Below are 20,998 nucleotides of genomic sequence, written 5' to 3'. Positions count from 1 at the left end.
TACTGTACCATCTCCCAGAGCACAGCCCTCGGCCGCTCCCGGTTTTCTGCACGGGGCCAGCTGTTCATGTGTGTCCTGTACGGGCTGCCCAGCCACCGCCTGGAGGGACCCAGGGTCCCTCTTGGGGCTGTAGGCTGGACCACCGGGTGCAGGTGCACAGCTCAGCCAGGGCCCTCCTCTGCATGTCCCTGTGTCCGCGGAGTGAGCCTTGCAGCTCTCTGGAGTGGAGGGTTTAGCATAGCTCAGCCTGCTGGGCTTGAGTCCCAGCTGCCACTAACGGGCATTGACCTCCCAGTGGTTGTGGGCCTCTCTGCCCTCAGCATGTGGGGTCCGCCTGCAGGTTGCTGGGCCTGGGGCCTTGGGTCTGGGTGTGAGTGTTGGCGCCCAGGGCAGGGTGCCCAGTCTGGATGTCTTCACTTCCTGCCTCTTAGGCCTGGGCTCCCCCCACCTCAGGATGGGCCTGACCCTCTCCCGACATCCCTTCCTGGGCAGAGCGTGTACCCAGACCAGGTGGCTCTCCACTGTGCCCGTCCCAGGGCCCGGGTCTCCCTTCTGCCAGAGGGACCTCCCCCTGAGGACACTCTGGGCAGCAGTGGGACCTGTGTGAGAGGGGGCGTCCACACGGGCCTCGCTAGCTCCCCACTGTGTGGCCCAGCTGGAAGGAGAAGCAGGAGACAAATCTGTTACCTTCTTGTTTTTTTTTTTAAAGATTTTATTTATTTATTTATTTGAGAGAGCGAGAATGAGAGAGAGTACATGAGAGGGGGGAGGGTCAGAGGGAGAAGCAGGCTCCCTGCCGAGCAGGGAGCCCGATGCGGGACTCGATCCCGGGACTCCAGGATCATGACCTGAGCCGAAGGCAGTTGCTTAACCAACTGAGCCACCCAGGCGCCCCCTTCTTGTTTTTGTAAACAGGAGTATGTACTGTTTCTCTGATGAGAAACAAAAGCGCTAGGCTGGGGTGGGTTGAGAAGGGTAGTAAAGAAAAGCAAACGTCGGCCTCTCAGGCCTAGAGGGCGGAGGAGGGAGTCAGGGTGGGGTCTGGGCCGCAAAAATGGCTGCAGAGCCCTCAGGGAGGAAAGACAGGCTCCTGGGGGTCCTGACCAGAGGGACAGTGGCCACCTTCTGCCTCTGGGCCTCTGACCTGCCCCTTCCTCTGCAGGGAGCCGAGTGCCGTCCATCGAGAACGTCCTGCAGGATGGCAGCCCTGAGCCCTGCAGCCATGGCCAGCCCCGCCTGCCAGCCGATATCTACCTGCCAGGTAACAGCATTCGGCAGTGTGTGTGGGGGGGTGGTATACTGTCACCGTCCGCATGGAACTTGCGCTGACTGTCCCCGTGGAGCTAGGGATCTGGTCTGACTCCTCGGGGAGCGGCTGGCCTGTCAGGAGCCCAGGTCTCTCTCCCTGGCTCTACTCACACTCCTTCTTTTGACCCCAAAGCACAGCCCGGCCCTGGCTCCACAGTCACCCCCTTGCAGCCCCTTGCTCTCTGGTGCAGGGCCTGTGCGTGAGGCCCCTTCATACCCGGAGCCAGCTCAGGATCTGGAAGGCAGGAAGGGCTTCTTGTTCAAGGACATGGTCCTTCTTTCCATCCATCTTCTTCTCGGAGCCCAATAGGCAGCTCTAGCCCCACTGGAATCTCCCACACCTACTTCACCCGTGGGCCCAGCAGGCCCTGTTCGGGTGCCCCAACAGCAGGGCCTCTGCCCCAGGGAGCGACACACAGAAAGCCGCCTGCGTGCCCCAGGCCTGATGCTGGCCACCAGTCCTCTGCCACCTGCCTGAGGGGCTGACAAGCGCTCACAGGGCCCAGGTGAAGCGGTGTATCACAGGCCAGGGCTGGGTGGACAGGTGGGGTGCCGGGCACCTGCAAGCCCCAAGGGCAGTGGGGGAGGGGTCTTGCTTCTCTGCCCCCCTTTTCCAAAGGCCTCTGCCCCTTGCCCCCAACTCCTCTGCTCTCTGCTCCTCTGGGTCAAGATCCTCAGCTTTAAGTTCCGGGCTCCAAAGATGGGGGACAGGAGTTGGGGGCTCTCAGAGACTGGTGCCTGCTGCCTGCTAAGATACCATCTGAGGGTCCAAAATCAAATAGCCACGATGCCCTCAAAGTCCGGTTCCTGCCACGTGGCTAGGAAGCACCTTTGCCCCCCGCCTGCCCCAGTTCTCGGTGACCCGACCTGTGCATCGGGCCTGGCTGTGATGTGCTTTGGTTTGGAGGTGTCTTGTCCCGCCCACACCAGCATCTGGACAAGCAGTGGCCTGTGCAGACAGAGGGTCCAGTTAGCCCAGAGAGTGGCACGGTCACCAGGGGTAGGAAGGGCAGGGTAGTAAGTGCCATCGGCACTCATGCGCCTACCGAAAGAGAAACCATGGGTGAAAGCCATGTTTAGGACCAGCGTTCCATAGAGTAACACAGAATTCCAGTAAGTTCTTTCAGGGAACTTTAAGGATTTCCTTATAATTACAAGCTTGGGGGGATGGGGAGAGCCCGGAGAGGGACTTCCTAGAAGCATGAGTGAGAGTTGTGATCCTGTGGGTGAAGGGACACCTTGACCCCACCCAGCAGTGCCGGCCGCCTGCCCCGCAATGTCTGCAGGTCAGGACAGGTGACAGCAGGCTCTGTGGCTCTCTCACCCCCCAACCCCAGGCCGGTGACATGGCCTGCTTCAGCTCCACAGATGGGGCGGGGGGCAAGCTGGCTGTGGAGGTGGTAAAGGAGAGGCTGAAATCCGTGTTTGGGGCATCAGAAGCCCGAATCCAGCCCCGGAGCGTGAGGAGCCAGCAGGGGGGGCGGGGCGGTGCTGCGGCTCTGGGGCCCGTGCCCCACCGGGGTGTGCACGCTGCATGCTGTGCCCTGAGCAGCACCGTGAGCACCCAGGGGCTGCCCCCCACGTGGGGGCCGGGCAGGGGTCCTCACAGACATGCACACCTTTATAAGCATATATGTACCTGTCTTCCTTTATTCCCGAGCCGGCACCTTCTGTCCTGCTGCTGGCTCTCGCTTAGCCGAGATGCTAAACATCTTTCACATCGGGCTGTGTTCAAGAACGGGGACATGCCCACGGGTGTCTTCGTTCTTTACAGAAGCTGCACAGCTGTCCCCTAGAGGGACGGCACAATGTAGTGAAGCTTCGTGTGCATAGTGTTGATAGGGGGATGATAAGGAGGCCGGGCAAATCCATGTCGGAAAGCTAGACGCGGGCAGCCCTGTAGGGTGGGGGCCCCCTGGGCACCGCCTTCCTCGAGGTGAGCCCTGCCCGGCCCCTGCCCCTGCCCTATGCGTGCTTCCCTGGGCTGAGTGCCTCTGCGTTGGACTGTGGCCCAGTGCTTTGTTCTCCTTTGTTTTAGCACAAGTCTGTGTGGGCGTTTCGTCCGTTCCCCCCCCCCCCCCGGGGAATCTTGTCCTAAAGCAGTGCATTTGCTGCGGAATGTGCTGGTCTGTCTGAGTGCTTTGCTAACTGAGCTTCCATCTCTCTCCTCCTCTGCACAGCCCGGGGGCCTGACTCCTGCTCTGTTGGTATAGAGGAGTAAGCTGGTACGTGATCGCCTTTATCCGTGTTGTGGGGTGGCTCTGAGGGGCATCCTTGACAGTGCCGGACTGAGGACCTCCCCAGCTGCCTCTCCCTCTCCTGCTTCTTCCTTGGGGGTTCCTTGCCCTTTTCTGGCCTTCTCCACATCCATGTCTTCCCTGGGGTCCTGGATTCTGAATCCAGAGCTCTCCAAACGTGCTACACCTTTGCCCCTAAGAGGTGGTCCCAGGGGTCTGACATTGGCCTACTTTTGGAGCCAGAGCATTTTCTGTCTGGACTAGGTGGCCGAGCCAGCCTTTTTTAGCCTTTAGGGCCCCAGGAATGGTGACTTAGCCCTTGCTGAGATCCTCCTGTTGCTGCTGACTAACCTGTCCCCCAGCTTATGTACGGAACTTTCGGAACACCAGCACAGGCTGAAATCAGTCCATTAGGAGGCCATGTGCGGTTGACCTCCACCCTGATTGGGAGATGCCTTCTACCTGGGTGACCTTGCCAAACGATTGTTTATGGAAGGTCGTTCCAAGAGTGCCACCACCCAAACAAGCGAATGCGATTAGGACCTTCTTCCCCTTCTTCACATGACGGTAGCAGCTCTGGGAAGTCTGGTGGTGGGAGAACCCGGTGCCTTTGGTGGCCCGACCTTTCGCAGATGCGTGTGGGGTGGAGCACTCCAGCAGCACTCCTGGCCCATCCTGCAGCGAGGGCCCGGCAGCCCCCGCGGGGACATGTGCCCCAGGCTGGTGTGCGGCCTTCCTCCTGGCCAGCTGTCCTCAGCTTCCGGGTCTGTCCGCTCATTTTTTTTTTTTATTTTTTTTTATTTTTTTAAAGATTTTTATTTATTTATTTGAGACAGAGAGAATGAGAGAGAGAGAGCACATGAGAGGGGGGAGGGTCAGAGGGAGAAGCAGGCTCCCTGCCGAGCAGGGAGCCCGATGCGGGACTCGATCCTGGGACTCCAGGATCATGACCTGAGCCGAAGGCAGTCGCTTAACCAACTGAGCCACCCAGGCGCCCCTGTCCGCTCATTTTGACAGCTGCCTTTATGTCCTTGCACAAACCTTTCTTGTTCTTCTTGAATGTTTCTTCTGATGAATCTTTCCCTCTGTTGAAGTAGGGCCCAACACTTTTATAAAGTCGGCCCTGGTCTCCATGTCAGTGGATGTTGAGTGCTGTGATCTAAAACCTCCAGAAGTAGAAAATGCACAGGGGTCAGGCTGAGCTCCAGGGAGCTGTATTTTGCCTGCGGGCTGCATAGCAGAGCTGATGCCCCGCGCAAAGCCACAGATCCTAAGAAATCAGTTCCTCCACCTCAGGGACTGTGTCATGGGTGACAGGGGGCAGACGCACTCCTTGGTTTGTGATTTGAAGGCTGTCCGGTGGAGCCCGTGTCCAGTGCCTCTGCGGCTCTGCCAGTCCTGCTGGTCACTGGCTGCTGAGGCCTGGGTCACAGCTCCAGCACCGGCCCCTGGGGGGCTCACTCGGTCCAGGGACAGAGCGCCTCATGGCATCGGGAGGCAACAGTGTGATCACGGCGGAAAAGGCCCCTGATGAAGGCAGGGCAGGACTCCGGGGGCTGCTCTGAGCACAGAGATGCCCCCAGGTCCAAGTCCACTCCCCCTCTGCCTGGGCTTGACTGAGTCCTGGTGTAATTCAGTAGCGAAGGACAGCGGCTGGTCAGATCCCAGGAAGCAGGGCCTGGGCGAGGGAGGAGGGGAGCGAGGAGACCCCAGGAGGAGGGAGCCCACGGCGTCCCGTTGGATTCTGTTCTGGGGCATCAGCTGGTGCTGTTGCCTGGGATGTGTTCCAAGAGAGACAGGCCCCTCCTTACTCTCCTGGGGCTGGAGTTTCAGGTCTCTGGGTGGCCCTGCCCTCTGCGGGAGGCTCATGGTGGAAACTGAGCCCGATGGGTGAGGCGGGTGACTCGGCCACGCATGACCGCTTCGCCCTCTGCTCCTGCCTGCAGGATGGTCCACCTCCATGGAGACGCCCCACAGCCTCCGTACCACTGGCCCGCCCCGGCCTGTGCTCAGTGGCCCCAGTCCTGACCCTGGCTCCACTGAGCTGACCCCACTCTGAGAGCCTGGCCAGGCTGGCAGCATGGAGCCCTTAGCTCCCCAGACTTTGCCGAGGGGCCACCGGATTCCAGCGTGACCCCTGGCCTCTCCTGTCTTGCACGCTCTGCGTGGCCACTGGTTCTGAGGGGCCACACGACCCTTGATTGAAGAGCACAGTGGACTGTGTCCTCTGACAAATTCCTTTTTCTACAGTCTATGTATTTGTAAATGGTACAAGATGAAGGACGGCAGCTTTCTGTTCTGGGCTCTGAGCTCTGGGGTTTCCCCCAAACGCCCCATTGGCTAAATGGCTGGGACTGGGGCCTGACCACCCACGTGCAGCCTGGACCAGCTTCTCGCAGCATCCTAGCTACTGGGGACTTGACATCCCAAGAACTCACAAATTCTCCGAAGAAAATTGTGTTGGTGGGTGAGGTGGTATCTTCATAGGAGATATTATAGGGACCTTGTTGGCCGAGGAGGAAAGGAAGTGGGGTCTGAGTCATGGTCAGTGAAGGAAACAGTGCCTGTCCCCTGCCCCACGTGCGCCTGTGTCCTTGGCAGCCCAGCCCTTGCTGCTCACGCCCTCTGCTGCTGCTTCTCCTTCCTGGTCCAGGCCGGTGGCTGGGGGGGTGGGGGGCGGCGGGCTGCCTCCCACAGCTCCCCCCACGCCCTGCGGGCTGGGGGCTGGGTCTACCCCTGGGGGCAGAGGCAGCAGACAGAGACTGGTGGTCCCTCTCTCGACCCTGCGCCTTCTCTGAAGCGGCTTTGCTCACATGGCAGGTCCCTGCAGGTGCAGGGGCTTCCGCTGGGCTAGCTGCTGCCCACTTGCCCCAGGGAGGGATCTGAGCAGCTTCCCTGCTCCCTCTTGGCCACTGAAGTGTCCCTTGGTTTCTCTTTGACTTGTCCTGTCTGGGGTCCCTGTAGTGGACCTGCCTGGGGGACGCACATGGCAGATCCCGTCTAAGGTGACCTCGTCTTTTTTTTTTTTTTTTTTAAAGCAAAACTTTCTGGTCAACAGCAAGGCAAAGGGGGCATCCAGCCCTGGTGGCCCAGGGTGACAGTTGCCCAGCAGGGACCTTGAACCGGGTGGTTGGGTCTGTGCAGCTCTCTGAGGTGGGAACACTGTCCTGGTCTGGGGTGGGGGGTGCAGCGCGGCCCACTTCCTGAGGAGCTGTCCTGGGAAGGACGGTTCTGGGGCAGCCGGCAGCAGTCCACAGAGCCCTGTGGCCCAGCCGGCCTGTGTGTGCAAAGCCCTGGCCCCCGCCCCAGCACCCTCCCTGTGGCTCGCCCCACAGGGTGCTCAGGAGAGAATCCAGCAGTAGAGGACTCGTCTTCTTTCCAGTTGAGCCTGTGAGCAGAGCGCTGCCCTAGACACAGTTCTCGGCCATGCGCAGGCCAGCTTTTCCCAGCCACTTGACTCCCTGCCCTCCCTGGCCCTCCCCGGCCCTCCCCTGCTGCCCACTGTGTGCTCAAGCCCGCGCGAATGCCAGCGCGCACACAGCCTGGCTGCCTCCCTCCCTCCCTCCCCTTCCTGCTCCCGACCTGCCAACCCCGGCCTGTCGCCCGTTGGTATTGGTGCCAGTGCTCTGTTTGAAGGCCGGGATGCAGACTGGCCTGTCTTGGACTTACATGTGCTATCATTTGATGTACTCTGATTGGCTAGTTTCTGTTCATTTTTACTGTATATTTATAGTAATAAAATCATGCAGCAATATCTTGTCCGCTCCTTCCTCTGCGCATTGCACCGAGGGACCTCAGCTGCTTCTTGGTCTGGAGGCAGGACGGCGGAGTGGCTCCAGGCAGCTCTGGCCGCCGCCACCGCAGTGTGAGCACGTCTGTGTGCACGAGTTGTCAGTGGCACGTGACTTCCAAGAGGGCGAGAGCGCATGAGGTGGTACGTGCGAGCTGCTGTTTATTACAACCGTGGCCGTCATTGTGCTGATTCTGGGTTGGAGTGAAGCGGACTCTGGGGACGGGGCTCGTCTTCTGAGCGGTGGAGCAATCCCCGTCTTCACTGCCGATCCGTCCCTCAGATACTTACTGAGCACCTACCATGCTGGGGCTGGAGGGGGCCCACACCTGCATGGCCCCGGCCCGGGGAGTTTGTGTTCTAGGCACTGGGACACTGTGCAAGTAATCCGAATCTTCCCAGGTTGGGTGACTGTTGGAAGAGTCAGCTGGTGACCAGGTGGAGCTCCATGGAGTACTTGATTTAACCTGTGGCGGAGGAGGGCCTCTCTGAGGGGAGTTTCAGCTGAGCCCTCCCAGTGCTGACAAAGGCCCTGGGGCCAGAGTGAGTCTCGTATGACCCCTGAGCAGAAAGAAGCCCTCGTGGCTCTGGTTGCTGGAGCATCAGAATCGAGGGGTGTTGGTGGGGTGCAGATGCCTCAGGACCTTGTAGGGACAGTTTTATTCTGAGAACAGAGGTTTTTACACAGGGCAGCAACTCTCCACAGCTGTCGTGGGGAATGGATTAGAGGGCCAGGTTTGGTTGCTGGCTTCCCTGCCCGGCGGGCGGCCTCCCAGTAGGGAAAGGCTCTAGCGCCCTAGAGCTCCCAGGCAGCACTGGCCCCACGCTGCCTCCTCAGGTCCCCTCTGACTCAGGTGCTTACTGGTGAGATCAGTGTTCTCAGCTAGCTAGTCCATGCCCCGTGTCAGGCCTGCCATCCTCAGCCCTGCAGCGGCTGTCCTGTTTGGGTCTGGCATGGTCCCAGGGTGGGTAGAAAGGTGTTCCGTGTCAGACGAGTTCTTGCGTGGGATGCGCTGGATCTCCCTCCACACTTTTGCCAATGGACCAGGAATTGTGTTAACATCTTGTGTCAGGGAGGGGTTGGGGGCGTGGGGTACCTTTCCTCTGTGCCCCCTTCCTCCCCCCTTCCCCCAGCCCTGGGTTTGGGTCATGGAGACGTGGCCACCTGTGGCCTGGAGATGTCGTCTGTCTCGGGATGGGCCCTTCCCCTCGCTGACCTCTCTTCAGACACGGTTACTTGCCCTGGAATCTGGCTTCTCCCTGCCAGTTGTGGTTGCCCCTTCTGAGTCCTGACCCCCGGGAGAGGCCATGGCTGGGGACAGAGCCTGCCTCTTTGGATCCTTTTTCCCCATTTGAGAGTACTGGCACGGACTCACTGTGTGAACAAGTGTATAGTGGGTCCTACCAACCCCTTGCCAGCCCTCTGCCCCTGCTCTCCTCTCCTCAGCCCTGCTGAGGGCAGCCTTCCGCCACAGCGCTTGCCCTCGCTCACTGCACGCTGTTCTCCGAGGCTGTGGCTGGGGCGCCTATCCTGTGAGTGCAGGTGGCGGTTCCTTTGCTCATTAAATCCGTGCCCACTGTGGGAGGAGAATGGAGTTTGGGTCAACCAGTGGAGTGAGTGGCCCCATTGCAGGATTCCAAGGAGCCCCAGTGCTCCCTCTTGGACACTGCTTCCCGCGTTCCCGAGCCCCAGCGACCTCCTTCTCCAGCAGACACGGGGTAAGTACTTCAGGCCCTCTCTGTGAAAGTTAGGAGGTTTTCTGTTGTGGACACGGGAGGAGACAGGGTGGGATCCTGGCTCTGGCACCAACTGCTGGGTGCCCTTAAGGCAAGTCCTGTTCCTCTGTGTCCCAAGTTTCTCCTTGGTAAATGGGGGAGACCCCATTTCCTCCACCCGAACCTGGCATATGGTGTCTGACTGAGAGGACACTTGGGATGCTGGGCTCGGATTTAAGGTACTTCGTCCCCCAGCAGGCTGGGTCTAGGAGCCCCAGGGGCTGTGCGTGGACTGGGGGCAGCCGGAGCTCTGCCGGGCCCTGCTTTCCTTGCTCTTCTGGAGTCGCGCTGACCGGCAGTGACCTTGGATGGGAGTGCTTGGCTGGCGCGCGTGCAGGGAAGGGTCGTAACCTCTGGTCTTGGGGCTCCGCGCAGCCCTCCTCTGGGAGGCGCCGGCCGGGGAGCGAGGCGGGGGCTGGTAGTGTGAAGCCTGTGGGGCGTCGCTCCCAGGGAGGCGTTGGGGGAAGGCATAGGACTCGTGGGCAGTCGGAGCCCCAGCCCGGAAGCAGCGCCCGCCCGAGGGCCCCGAGGCCCCGAGGCCCCGCTCGTCTCAATAGAGCTCGGTTCGGGCGCGGTGCCTCCGGGGCGTCGTAGTTCTCGAGGGCCGTGGGCGGGGGCGCGCGCAGCCCCCTCCTTTTGCACACGCCCCTTCTGCGCCTCAACGACGCGACGGAGCGCCGCGAAGGGCTCGGCCCCGATGGGCGTCGGCAATTGGTGGAGGGGCGGGCCTAAGGGCGGCCCGCCTTCAGATTGGCCAGGCCCGACGGGGGCGGGCCCGCGCATGCACTTAAGCAGCGGTGCCCCGACCGCGGCGGGGCAGTGTCAAGATGTCGGCGGCGGTGCCGGAGCTGAAGCAGATCAGCCGGGTGGAGGCTATGCGCCTGGGGCCGGGCTGGAGCCATTCGTGCCACGCCATGCTGTACGCCGCCAACCCCGGGCAGCTTTTCGGCCGCATCCCCATGCGCTTCTCGGTGCTGGTGAGGACGCGGGTGGGCGGGCGGGGGACGGGACACCGCTCGCACCCCGCGCCCGTGACCCGGCCCTCCCTTGCAGATGCAGATGCGCTTCGACGGGCTGCTGGGTTTTCCCGGGGGCTTCGTGGACCGGCGCTTTTGGTCTCTGGAGGACGGTCTGAACCGGGTGCTGGGCTTGGGCCTAGGCTGCCTGCGCCTCACGGAGGCCGACTATCTGAGCTCGCACCTGACCGAGGGCCCGCACCGCGTCGTGGCGCACCTGTACGCACGGCAGCTGACGCTGGAGCAGCTGCACGCTGTGGAGATCAGCGCGGTGCATTCGCGCGACCACGGCCTGGAGGTGGGGCCGCCGCCCGGGCCCCGCCCCCCGCCCCGGGGTTTGGCTCTGGCTCCGTGGAAGGCACCGATGGGTAACACGTCCCCCTGAGGGTCCCCTGGCCGGGCTGGGTGGGGTGTCGCTGTCTCCAGCATCGGGGTGGGGAGAGGGAACTGGGGGCAGGTGTGGGAGCGAGGGGCCCGGGGCTGGGGTTCCCTCGGGGCTGTGTTCCATCTGCCTTGCTGCCTGCCATTGCCAATCCTGGGAGCGGGGAGTGGGATCGGTGGGAGGATGGGATGGGGTGGTGCCTTCTGGGGAGGTGGGAAACTAGGGCTGGTTCATGGGCTGGATCTCACGGTTGGGGTGATGAAGGCTCTTAGGGTCTGTGGGTTTTATAGTCTGGAGGGGCGGGGAGTCATACTTGGGATATTTGGGATACACCCGTGGAAGGGGGAGCATGGGGTATGAACTGGGGGCTTCGTGCCAGCGGATGGGAGCTGGGACTTGAGAGTGCAAAGGGTGGTCATGGGTGCATGGGGTCAGCTTTGAAACTTGCCTGGGGAGTAGAGGGGCTGCACTGCTCCAAGGGTATGGCTGGCTTCCGCCTCACCAGACCCAGCCCGGGTCTCGCATTACAGCCTTCGCAACCTGGCTGCCCTTCCCCTGGCCTAGCAGCTCACAGGCTCCTCCTGCTAGGGCTGCACCATTGGTGTGGGGGCCTGATCCCACTCCGGTCTCTCTCTGTGCAGGTGCTGGGGCTTGTGCGCGTCCCACTTTACACCCAAAAGGACCGAGTCGGTGGCTTTCCCAACTTCCTGAGCAACGCCTTTACCAGCACCGCCAAGTACCAGCTGCTCTTCGCTCTCAAGGTGCTCAACATGATGCCCGAAGAGAAACTGGCTGAGGCTTTGGCCGCTGCCACTGAGAAGCAGAAGAAAGCGCTGGAGAAGCTCCTCCCGTCTTCCTCCTGAGGTTGAGTCTATGCGGCGTGTCTCTTGCCCTCCCCTGGTTCTGTGCCCTGAACTCCTAGGAGACGTATCTCCTCCTGTATGTGTTCACAACTCCTCTCTGCTGCCCTGGGCAGCTACCGGGTGGTGGCCAGGTTACTGGGAGCCCACCCTGGTCAGTAGATGGCCTGGCTTTCCAGGCTCAGGACATTTTCTCCTACCTCAAGGCGCAAACTCTCCACATGAGACTCAGGTTGGTGGAGGTATCCCCCATTCATCCACGTGGGTAGGTAAACACACAGACCATCGAGAAGTCCCTTTATTCTTGTGGAGCATGCCTTGAGTCCTGTCACCAGCCAGCCCCAGGGCTGAGAGAAGAGCAGGCTCAGCTTAGAATGTTGTACTGTTACTTTTGGTGGTGGTTAGCCTTACTTAATTTTTTCTATGGTGTGTGAACTGGGAGTGAGGCTTCAAAGCCCCTTTACCCCATTGGGGCTTGGTCCCTAAGGTTAGTTGGGGCCATGAGGCCGAGCTGGAGTTGTTGAAAGAGAAAGGACAGGAAAGTCCATTCTCGGCTGCTCTGTGTGTTCTCTGGTCCCAGCCACAGGCCTGGGGCTGAGTGCACCCGGGGGGGTGAGGGGGGCTTCTCCCACTACCCAAGGACTTAAGGGCGGGAGCCAGGCGCAAGAGTGCTGGGGTCCATTCAGCGTGGAGCTGATACGGGCCTCCTGTCCCAGGGGGAGGTGGCGTCCGCCTCCCTGTGGTTGCTGTGGGACTGCCAGCTTCAGGCCTCTCTGGGCCCTACACCTGCTCCAGGGCTGAGCTCCCTGCTCTTTGCTTTGCGAGCCTCCCTTTCTGCATTCCCAGCATAGGCTGCAGGCAGCTCCAGGACATGGTATGGAAGCACGGGCCGAGTGTGCAGAATGACAACCGCCGAGCCACCACAGACGGGAAGGTCACCACTGGCCCTATGTCCGGAAGGACTTCTCAGTGAAGCTAACAAAGTTTCCACAGCACCTGCTTGGCCTGGTAAGGAAAGCTGTGCTCCGGCCCAGCCTGAGCGTCTCTTCCACCTTAGAGCCTCGATGAAGTGGCCAGTACGTGGGGGCATAGGCACTTCTTTCTGTAAATAAAATACCTGTACCTGTTCCTCTCTTCCTTCCTTGGGGCTTGGGGGTGTGCATCACTCTTCAGATTGCTTCTGTAGACTCGATGGGGCTCGGGGCAAAGGCAGCCCTCGATGCAGGGGATGGCAGAGCAGGAGGGGGTCAGGCGGTCTGCCCTGCTCTGCACACGGTGGTCTCGGCCTGCCTTGCCCGGCTTTGGTTTGTCAGCCAGCACTGCAGGTGGCGGGATCAGAACGGAGCCCCTCACCAGCAGAGCTTACATTTTATTTTCCAGCCAATGACATACGCTGCCCAAGTGCCCAGTCCTCTCCGTGTGGCACCTGCGGTGTATGGGGACCCGCTCTCTCCCCGTGGCCCTGCCCGCTCTGGGCCTCACCCCCGGGCTTCTGGCCTAGAGGCCCTCGTCCTGCCTTGGTGTGGGCCTCCCTCCTCGCCCCAGCCCTATCCTGCTTGCTGCTCCGGGGGCCTGATCCTCCAAAGCTGCAGCCGCTTGCTGTCCGCGCTCCTGTCTTCCAGGCACACAGCTTCAGGGTGGATCAGTCACCCAACGTCGGATTCTGAGAAGGGAAAGGGAAGACTGAAGGGAGAGCTCACTGCTGCCCAGGGCGCCCTGCTCTCCCAGCCCGGGGCCTGGGCTGGCGGACACTCACCGTCCCTCCCAGCTAAGGCTCCCGCCAGTTCTCCTTCCCGTTCAGTACTTGCAGCTTCTCCAAGCTCTGGGTCACTGAGCATAGCACTCGCCCTGAGGACGGGAGCAGTTAGTTACTGCTTTGCAAGTGTGAGAAGGCCGGGGGTGGGGGGTGGTGCCTAGGACTGCGTGGCCGTGGGGGATAGTAGGCTAGGGCAGGGCTGACCAGGCGGGGCTCTCCCTGTTCACCCACTTTCGGCCCCTGCTGGGGGTGAGGCCACTGGCTGCCCTCCTGGAGACTCACCCATTTCCTGGACTCGATCCTCCAATACTCCTGACAGCTCAGGGAGGCTCAGGGCCTGCAGGGAGGCTGGCCAGCCGTTGGAGTCTGTGGACGGAGAACCAGGTGGGCCTGTGTGGTCACCACAGGTCCTGCCCTCTTTGTCCTGAGCTGCTGCGACCAGGGGACCCACCCAGCTGTCGGTTCCTGCGTGACCTCCTTGTTATACCAAAATACGTTCTCCCACCTGTTTCTTCAAAGCCCTGTCAGGGGCCGGCCCCAGGAATGAAAGTGTGAGGGTCCCTGGCCTACAGGGAGGTCTTGCCCCGGGGTAGCCCCAGCTGTAGGCTGCAGAAGTCACTGCAGATCCTGGACAGCACAGTTGGCCAGGGCCCAAGGGCTTTTGCCTCCCACCACGGGGAGGAAATGGGGGTGACAGGGCACCCTCACTCTGGAGCCTGGGATGGTGTAGAGGAGGGATGGAGTGTCCGTATGATAACTGCCGGAACAGGTGCTAACACGGGGCCCAGGGCAGCGTCTATGCAGTCCTGAGCCAGTACACTGTTCTTACCAGCTGTGGGGAGGGTTGTGCCCAGGGGGGACCCTCGGATGGACACCTCCTGCTTCACTCTGGCTGACAGCTCGGCTTGACAGGCTCTGCCAGACACAAGGCCAAGTGCTGGTGAGGGAGAGGCCTGGCAAGAGGGCCTCCCCTGGCCCCCGCGGGGGCGGCAGACACCCGCACCTCCGAGTGGCAGGTGGGGCTCTGCCTTCACGGCAAGCTCTCAAGGCCCGAGACCCAGGCAGAGGACGAGCTGCGCGTAGCATGCAGATTCTCGGGGCCCTGTTTGCTGCCTGGGTCTGCTCTGCAGACAGAGCCAGAACAAAATGGAGGACGACAGTGAGTGACCCCAAAAGGCCCTACCAACAAGCCCTTGGTTGAAGAATCTGGAGGCATCGGTGATTCAGGGTCTGGCCTGGGCCTGGGGGCAGCTCAGATGCCCACTCACCGCAGCTGGTCCAGGATGAGAGCGGCGTCCCGGGCGAGGGCCCAGGTCTCCTGCAGCTGGGCGTGCACGTCCTTCTGGGCGCCATCCTGCTCCAGGAGGCAGCTCTCCAGCACGGCGCGCAGCCCCTGCTCCTGTGACACCTGGCCTCGCATGGCCTCCACCTCCTCACAGCGCTGCCGTGCGAGACGCAGAAGCCCGCGTGCCTAAGTGAGCTGGGGGCGTGCAAGGCTGGCTGCCCCCGACCCCGGCTCTCTCTCTGCCGTCCCCTGGGCTGGAGGACGGGGACGCCCATCTCCAGATAGAGCCGCCTCTGCCCAAGCGCGGTGGCGTCCGTGCTGGCTGCTCGTTCTCCGCCCTCCCCCTTTATCTTCTGGGTCCGCCCGCGCTCCTGCCCGTGCATCTCCCCTTGGGCACAGGAACAGTACCGCTTTCTGCCCTTGCTGTCCCATCGCCTGTCCCGGCTGCTTCCCCTGCTGACCCTGGGTACTTGTCCCCACTGCTCGCTCTCCTCTCTGCGTCCTTCGCTGCAGCCGTGTCTCCACACCCCTCTCGCACGGCCCCTCCCCTGCTCCCCACCTACTTTGTGCAGCTGGATGGCGAGCTCCTGCATCTCGGCTTCGAGCCGGTCAGCATAGGCCAGCTCCAGGGCATCGCTGGGGGGACGGGCGCCACTGTGCCATCGAGCAATGGCCGAGGTCATCTTCCTCTTCGGCCCAAACAGCCTGCAGGGGTGAATTTGAGAGAAGTACACAGATCGGCGGGGTGTGCAGAGGTGCCACGGACCGTCCTTCCACCAAGATGGTCCCCTAGGCAAGGTCCCAGCTTGGAAGGGGGAGAGTGGCCCCCAGGATCCTGGGACAGATGACAGAAACAAAGGGTTCCAAGCAGTGACCCAGTTGGGGCTGGCCTCCCCTGCCTGGTTGCCTCCCCTGCCTGGTTGCTGCTGTTTTCACTCAACAGGGAGGCCAGGCCAGCCAGGGCCAGGCTGTGAATGGCCTCCCACCACCTTGGGAAGCTCTCAAGTAGACAGCTGGGCCAGCTTGGGGGGCTGGAGAGGCCAGCTGGCTGCAGGGAGCGAACGGACTTCCGGACAGGGCGGCTCATTCCACCGCAGCCTTGGGACGTTGCAAGCTAAGCTGGCCCCTTCAGGCTCGGCAGAAACCAAGGGCCCCTCTGCACTCACGTGATGCCAATTTCCTTCAGGTCGCTCTCAGTGAGGGTCAGGAAGATGCGGAGGTCCACGTCCTGCTCCTCGAACACCTGCAGGTACTTTAGACACCCAATCTGCTCCAGCAGCGTGGCGAGGTCCTGGAGGGCAGACGAGCCAGGGTGGGTCAGAGGGTGGGTGGGGACCTACAGAGGCACTGCGCCAACTCAGGGCCCTTCCTGCCAGGCGTGCATCCCTCGGTGCCGCCAGTCCCCGAACCCCCCCAGTGGGACGGTGCTGCTGGCGCCAAGGGCTCCAGCCCCCTCCTCTCTGTGCCCTCAGGCAGAGTAGACGGTCCGGAGGGCCTCAGCCCATCTGTCTCCACTGCAGCCTGGACGGTGTTAGTGCTTCTTGGAGGGCGGGTCCGGTAGCAACAAACTCGGAGTCTGTTTACCTGCGATCGCACGACCGTCTTAATTTCTTTCACTTTGGAAGGACAGTTTTTGCTCGGATATAGCATTCTTGGTGGAGTTTTGTTTTCCTCCTCTCATTACTCTGACACGGTCATCAAATGTCCTCTAGGTACCATGGTTTCTGATGGGAAATTGGCAGTTAATCTTAGGAGGTTTCCTTATGTGTAAAGGACTCACTTCTCTCTTGCTCCCTTCAAGCTTCGCCTTTTGTTTTTGGACAGTTTCATTACTTTAGGCCTAGCTGTGGACCCGAGTTTAACCTACTTAGGGTTCATACAGTTTCTTGGATCAAATGTAGGAAGGTTTGGCTATTTCTTAAACACTTTTTTGTGCTCTTCTCTACCACCTCTCCTTCTGGAACACCAATTATCTGTATGCTGGCTGCTTAATGGGGTCTCACGGGTTTCAGTTCATTCTTCATTCTCTTCTCAGATGGGATAATCTCAATTGATCAACATCAAGTTTGTGGGGCCTTCCGCATGCTCCAGTCTGCTGTGGAGCCCTCTCGTGAAACATTCATTTCAGTCATTGTACTTTTCACCTACGGAATCTCTATTTGATTCGTTTTTATTTCTATCACTTTATTGATATTCTCTATCTAGATAGGTTTTCTTGAGCTCACTGGACATATTTGAAAAAGCTGATCTAGAGTCTTCGTCCAGTAAGTCCCACATGACCGTCCTCAGGCACTGCTTCTGTTGACTTTTTATGGCCTATGAGCCATACTTCCTTGTTTCTTTGCACATCTTGTCTTTTTGTTGAAATTTGGACATTTCCAAGATTTTAAGGAATCTGTACACCCAACAGGGGGCTTGAACTTAAAACCCCAAGATCAAGAGTCACATGTTCCACCAAATGAGCCAGCCAGGCACCCCTCAAATTCGATATCTTAATGTGGTGGCTCTGGAGATTGAATTCTCCTCCGTCTCCACAGCTTGTTGCTGCTGCTTGTTGTAGAGGTTATTTGTTTAGTGCCTTTTAGATAAAGTCTGTGTTCTTTCTCACATGTGGCCACAGAAGTCTCTCCTCGGCTAGCTTAGTGGTCAGCTAAGGACTGGACAGATTTCCGTAAACACCAGAGACCAGTCAGTCTCCCCCTCTTTGCTGCACAGCTCTGTAGGCTTGGCTGGGGCACATCTTCGACACTCAGCCAGGCAGATGACAGTCCTACCTCAGCCTTTACTTCCTCCTTTTTAGAACCTCAAGGCCATCAGATGTATTCTCACGTCTTTCCTGACCATCCACACAACACAGCCTTAAGCAAGTGTGTGGCCTCCCAGATTCCCAGGAATATGTCAGAGCTTTACAAACCTCCTATGGACATCGCATTCCCCAGTTTTTCCTTTTCAGCTTTTGTGGTTAATCTTATTTGCCCCAACTATTATCCAACACCTCAGGCAGCTGCAAAGTTAAAACATATAACTCTAATTATTTTCAACACACATTCTCCAAGCAGAGGGCTTTTGTTATACTGGGTAGACAAGCTCTCAGTCAAGTCAAATACAGTTTTGTAAGCATGGCCTCCTAGGGAGTCATCAGATGCATCCAATAATGCCAATTATTTGAGAATGAAGCATTGAAAGAGCCCCTGCACTGGCTGTCACAGATACCCTGGCAATGGAGCGTGCAGATGAGACTAAAGCGAGTTAAAGTGCTACAAAGCTTGCAGTTTTGGGATTCAGCCACTTCTCTTGAATGAACATTTCCAGGTTGCTCCAAGCTTTTGCTTGATTCACAGAGTTTTGAAAAAAAAATTATTCTGACCACTTCTGCCAGTTTATTGCCTTTAATGGAGGAGCAAATTTTCAAAGGTTGTTACTCTGCCATTTGCCTTAACCTACTTTCTGAAACAGCCTAAGATCCCAGCACCACCACCACCCACTCTCCCATGAACATGTATTTAAGGAGTTGAAAGGTGTAGCTGTTCACTGAGCCTGGAAACATAGGCCCTGGAGAGAGCTCTCTGGAGGGGCCACAAGGAGAAGCCAGCAAAACTGCAGGCTTTTAGTGAATAGCAGAGCTGTGACTTTAATAAATGGCAAAAATGTACTTCTCTCTTGGGCGCCTGGGTGGCTGAGTTGGTTAAGCGACTGCCTTCGGCTCGGGTCATGATCCTGGAGTCCCGGGATCGAGTCCCGCATCGGGCTCCCTGCTCGGCAGGGAGTCTGCTTCTCCCTCTGACCCTCCCGACCCTCCCCCCTCTCGTGCTCTCTCTCTCTGTCTCTCTCTCTCAGATAAATAAATAAAATCTTAAAAAAAAAAAAATTTAATAAAAAAAAAAATGTACTTCTCTCTTTCATCTTTGTACTACTTATGCCCACAGAGGGCAGGAGAAGTCAATAAACAGTTGATCTGCTGTGCTGGACCCATCACCCCTAAGAAGCTGGTGAGCCGGGCGCCTGGGTGGCTCAGTTGGTTAAGCAACTGCCTTCGGCTCAGGTCATGATCCCGGAGTCCCGGGATCGAGTCCCACATCAGGCTCCCTGCTCAGCAGGGAGTCTGCTTCTCCCTCTGACCCTCCTCCCTCTCATGCTCTCTGTCTCTCATTCTCTCTCTTGCAAATAAATAAAATCTTAAAAAAAAAAAAAAAAAAGAAGCTGGTGAGCCAGAGCGACCCACAATGAGGAGGGCAGAGATGGCAAATTTCCTTAAGCGCCACTTTCTCTCTGCTTCATATGCATCTTGTCACGGACTTCTTCTGAAAGCAGCTCCATAAGACTGGTCCTGTTTTTCTCCGCCCCAGGCTCAGGGAGGCTGAGTAAAGTATGGAAACCAAGGGGAGAGACAGATCCCGCCCATGGAAAGGGATGGAACAGAAACCCTACAACTGGCACTTGGAGCCCTTAGGACTCCTCTCAGCCTGACTAGCTTCCCCGATCATTTGGGGGAAAACCATCACCACACTTTGCTCTCCACGGTGCCTGGCCTCACGGAGCGCGAGAGGTCTACCTGCCGGCTTCACAGATGGCCTTACCTGAGGTCCTGAATGGCGGGACCTCTCGGTCTGGGGCATCGATCCCGGGGAAGAGGCTGCCCCCGAAGGCCCGGTGCTGGGAGGCCACTGGCTCTCGCTGTTGCTGTAACGATTCTTGGTCTTCATATAACTTTTAGTTTGCTTGCGAACCGAACTTTTACAGGCATGATCCGAATCCTGTGGCAAGAAGCGTGCTTGAAGTTAACACTACGGGGCTCACAGCTAATGGAGCTGCATCCACTCTACCCTCTGTCCCAAAACCGTAGCTGGGAAACTGCCCCACCGGCCACATAGAAGCTTCCTTGGTGACTTGCACGGTGGTCGCTGCTCACGGAGGGCGGCCAAGGACACTGTGTGTCTGACGCGCACGAAGTCCTTGTCACCAGACTTGCCCTCTCGGAGGAGGCAGCCCCCACAACACCATGAAAGGGGAGGGAGGTGGGAGATCAAGAAAGGAGAAGCTTCACCTCGTTGCTCTCCAGAGAGGCCTCACTGCTGACTCCCGGGGCTCTTGTCAGGCCCTCGCTGCTGCTGCTGCACCTCCCGACCCCCAGGTTGGCGCCGAAGGCGTGCTCTTCTGACAACAGTCAAGACAAGGGCAGCTGACCACAGGTGTCCCTTGCAGGGCCTCCCCCAGAGCCCCGCACCCACTGCATCCAACTCCTGAAACAGCTCACTGTTCTCTGCTGCCCGGCCCAAGCCCTCCTGCCCTAGCACATGGACAGGGGCTTTGCCCGTTTTGTTCACTGATAAATCCAAGCGTCGATCTAGAGCAGTGCCTGGCCCCGCAGACACTCTGTCAACAGCTCCCAAACAAATGGTACATGTAACAGAACAGACATTTCCCCGAGGGCTTGCCAGTCAAGGAGCTTCCCTGGTTAGGAACGACTCCCGCAGATCCTGCACCTCCCCCGTCTCCGAGCCACGTTCTTAGTCCTCACAAAAGCCAGACCCTGCGGTACCCTTCACCCCCTCGTTCTCCACTGGCTGGACCCGCCACAGTTCCGTGCGCCCGCTGGGTGGGTAGAGGGGTGACGCATGGGGCCCCCCACACACCCCGACTGCTGCCGCTGCTGCTCTCCACATCCCGCTCATTGATTGGGGAGGTGACGTCCCTGTAGCAGAGGCCCCTCCCTTCCAGCGGGTTCTCATCACTGCTGTTGAAGGTGACGTAGCCCGGCAGAGGCACCTGCTCTGTGGACAGAATGGGGGACATACACCCACGTGAGCACAAAAGGGACAGAGTTCCTCCTTCCAAATTCAACCACCCCAGAGGAACCCGGGCACGAGGGAAGGCCCAGGATTCAGGCAAGCAGAAAGAAAACTGTCATCTAGCTGGCTGTTACCCCATCGGCTCCAACTGTGCAGTGTGCAGGTGAGGAAAGACTCCGAGGGGCTGGGGACCAGTCTGTGTCCCACAGCAAGAGCATGCAGATGGGGACTGGCGCCCCTTCCATCACACCATGTGCCGCTTTGCCGAGTGGACAAAGCAGGAAACGGTCAGCTGTGTTCACAGGTTCCTGAGCCGAAGGAAAACCAGACCACTAAGTGGTCCTCGTAGCTGGGAATGAAATCTCACACACACCAGCCTTCGTGCTCCCTGTGACTTTTCTTTTTTTTTTTTTTTTAAGATTTTATTTATTTGCGAGACAGAGAATGAGAGACAGAGAGCATGAGAGGGAGGAGGGTCAGAGGGAGAAGCAGACTCCCTGCTGAGCAGGGAGCCCGATGCGGGACTCGATCCCGGGACTCCGGGATCATGACCTGAGCCAAAGGCAGTCGCTTAACCAACTGAGCCACCCAGGCGCCCCTCCCTGTGACTTTTCAACACACACATCTGGGGGCGCTGCTCCTTGGGTCACTCAGCCCCAGCTAAACAGATCTGGCTGAGCAGGGAGGCGGGAGGCCCCGGGCTGAAGATTAACAGCAGTAACACCAAGTTACATAACCTCTGAATGCATCTGCCTGCAAGAAAATGTTTTTTCATCATTGGCAAACAGAATATACGCAC

At 59.1% G+C, this 20,998-nt stretch overlaps 3 protein-coding genes across 20 annotated transcripts in view; 2 read left to right on the top strand and 1 right to left on the bottom strand.

Moving 5' to 3' along the window:
* MGRN1 (mahogunin ring finger 1) overlaps positions 1-9,307 on the top strand; it is a 57,099-nt gene extending 47,792 nt beyond the window's left edge. For 2 of the 6 annotated variants that reach the window (XM_081820128.1, XM_081820127.1), the window contains 3 exons: positions 1,163-1,261; positions 3,489-3,533; positions 5,492-7,297. In XM_081820128.1, coding sequence (XP_081676254.1) covers positions 1,163-1,261; positions 3,489-3,529 — 140 coding nt within the window. In that variant the 3' untranslated portion in view covers positions 3,530-3,533; positions 5,492-7,297. Of the gene's footprint in view, positions 1-1,162; positions 1,262-3,488; positions 3,534-5,491; positions 7,298-8,968 lie in introns of those variants that run through there. The other 4 variants (XM_081820125.1, XM_081820122.1, XM_081820126.1 and 1 more) reach the window with 2 other exon arrangements.
* A 385-nt stretch (positions 9,308-9,692) lies between these two features.
* NUDT16L1 (nudix hydrolase 16 like 1) lies at positions 9,693-19,460 on the top strand. 7 transcript variants are annotated; one of them, XR_014145373.1, is made up of 6 exons: positions 9,693-10,088; positions 10,165-10,495; positions 11,151-11,373; positions 12,216-12,377; positions 15,597-15,659; positions 19,151-19,460. XR_014145373.1 is itself a non-coding variant. In XM_081820134.1 (4 exons), the coding sequence occupies exons 1-3, from the start codon at positions 9,939-9,941 to the stop codon at positions 11,370-11,372; spliced, it is 633 nt and encodes a 210-aa protein (XP_081676260.1). In that variant the 5' UTR covers positions 9,695-9,938; the 3' UTR covers position 11,373; positions 12,221-12,497. The 7 variants fall into 7 exon arrangements, 3 of the variants coding, with proteins under 3 accessions (XP_081676260.1, XP_030878253.1, XP_006751145.1); XR_014145372.1 differs by lacking the exon at positions 19,151-19,460 and adding an exon at positions 18,757-18,988; XR_014145374.1 differs by lacking the exon at positions 19,151-19,460 and having other exon boundaries at positions 15,597-18,062.
* The window catches only part of ANKS3 (ankyrin repeat and sterile alpha motif domain containing 3), a 30,835-nt gene continuing 22,562 nt past the window's right edge, over positions 12,726-20,998 (bottom strand). For 3 of the 7 annotated variants that reach the window (XR_014145368.1, XR_014145371.1, XR_014145370.1), the window contains 6 exons: positions 20,044-20,181; positions 19,455-19,564; positions 18,988-19,164; positions 15,577-15,701; positions 13,955-15,115; positions 13,428-13,491 (listed from right to left, as the gene is read on the bottom strand). Coding sequence is in view for 3 of the 7 variants with exons in the window: in XM_081820119.1 (XP_081676245.1) it covers positions 13,138-13,217; positions 13,408-13,491; positions 13,955-14,040; positions 14,394-14,566; positions 14,974-15,115; positions 15,577-15,701; positions 18,988-19,164; positions 19,455-19,564; positions 20,044-20,181 (1,115 nt within the window). In the remaining 4 variants the exon portion in view is untranslated. Of the gene's footprint in view, positions 13,053-13,125; positions 13,218-13,407; positions 13,492-13,954; positions 15,116-15,576; positions 15,702-18,987; positions 19,165-19,454; positions 19,565-20,043; positions 20,182-20,998 lie in introns of those variants that run through there. The other 4 variants (XM_081820119.1, XM_081820120.1, XM_081820121.1 and 1 more) reach the window with 4 other exon arrangements.

This window comes from Leptonychotes weddellii, chromosome 5 (assembly GCF_054177405.1).
Source record: "Leptonychotes weddellii isolate Sample4059 chromosome 5, ASM5417740v2, whole genome shotgun sequence".
NCBI lineage: Eukaryota > Metazoa > Chordata > Mammalia > Carnivora > Phocidae > Leptonychotes > Leptonychotes weddellii.
The sequence above is the reverse complement of the archived record's forward strand: the minus strand, read 5'-3'. Positions and strand labels throughout refer to the sequence as shown.

Excerpts from the sequence above, each read along its gene's own strand:
- NUDT16L1 (XM_081820134.1), top strand. The coding sequence starts at position 9,939 with ATGTCGGCGGCGGTGCCGGAGCTGAAGCAGATCAGCCGGGTGGAGGCT. Across the intron at positions 10,089-10,164 it reads CCATGCGCTTCTCGGTGCTG|ATGCAGATGCGCTTCGACGG; the intron begins GTGAGGACGCGG and ends CCTCCCTTGCAG. Across the intron at positions 10,426-11,150 it reads CGCGCGACCACGGCCTGGAG|GTGCTGGGGCTTGTGCGCGT; the intron begins GTGGGGCCGCCG and ends CTCTCTGTGCAG.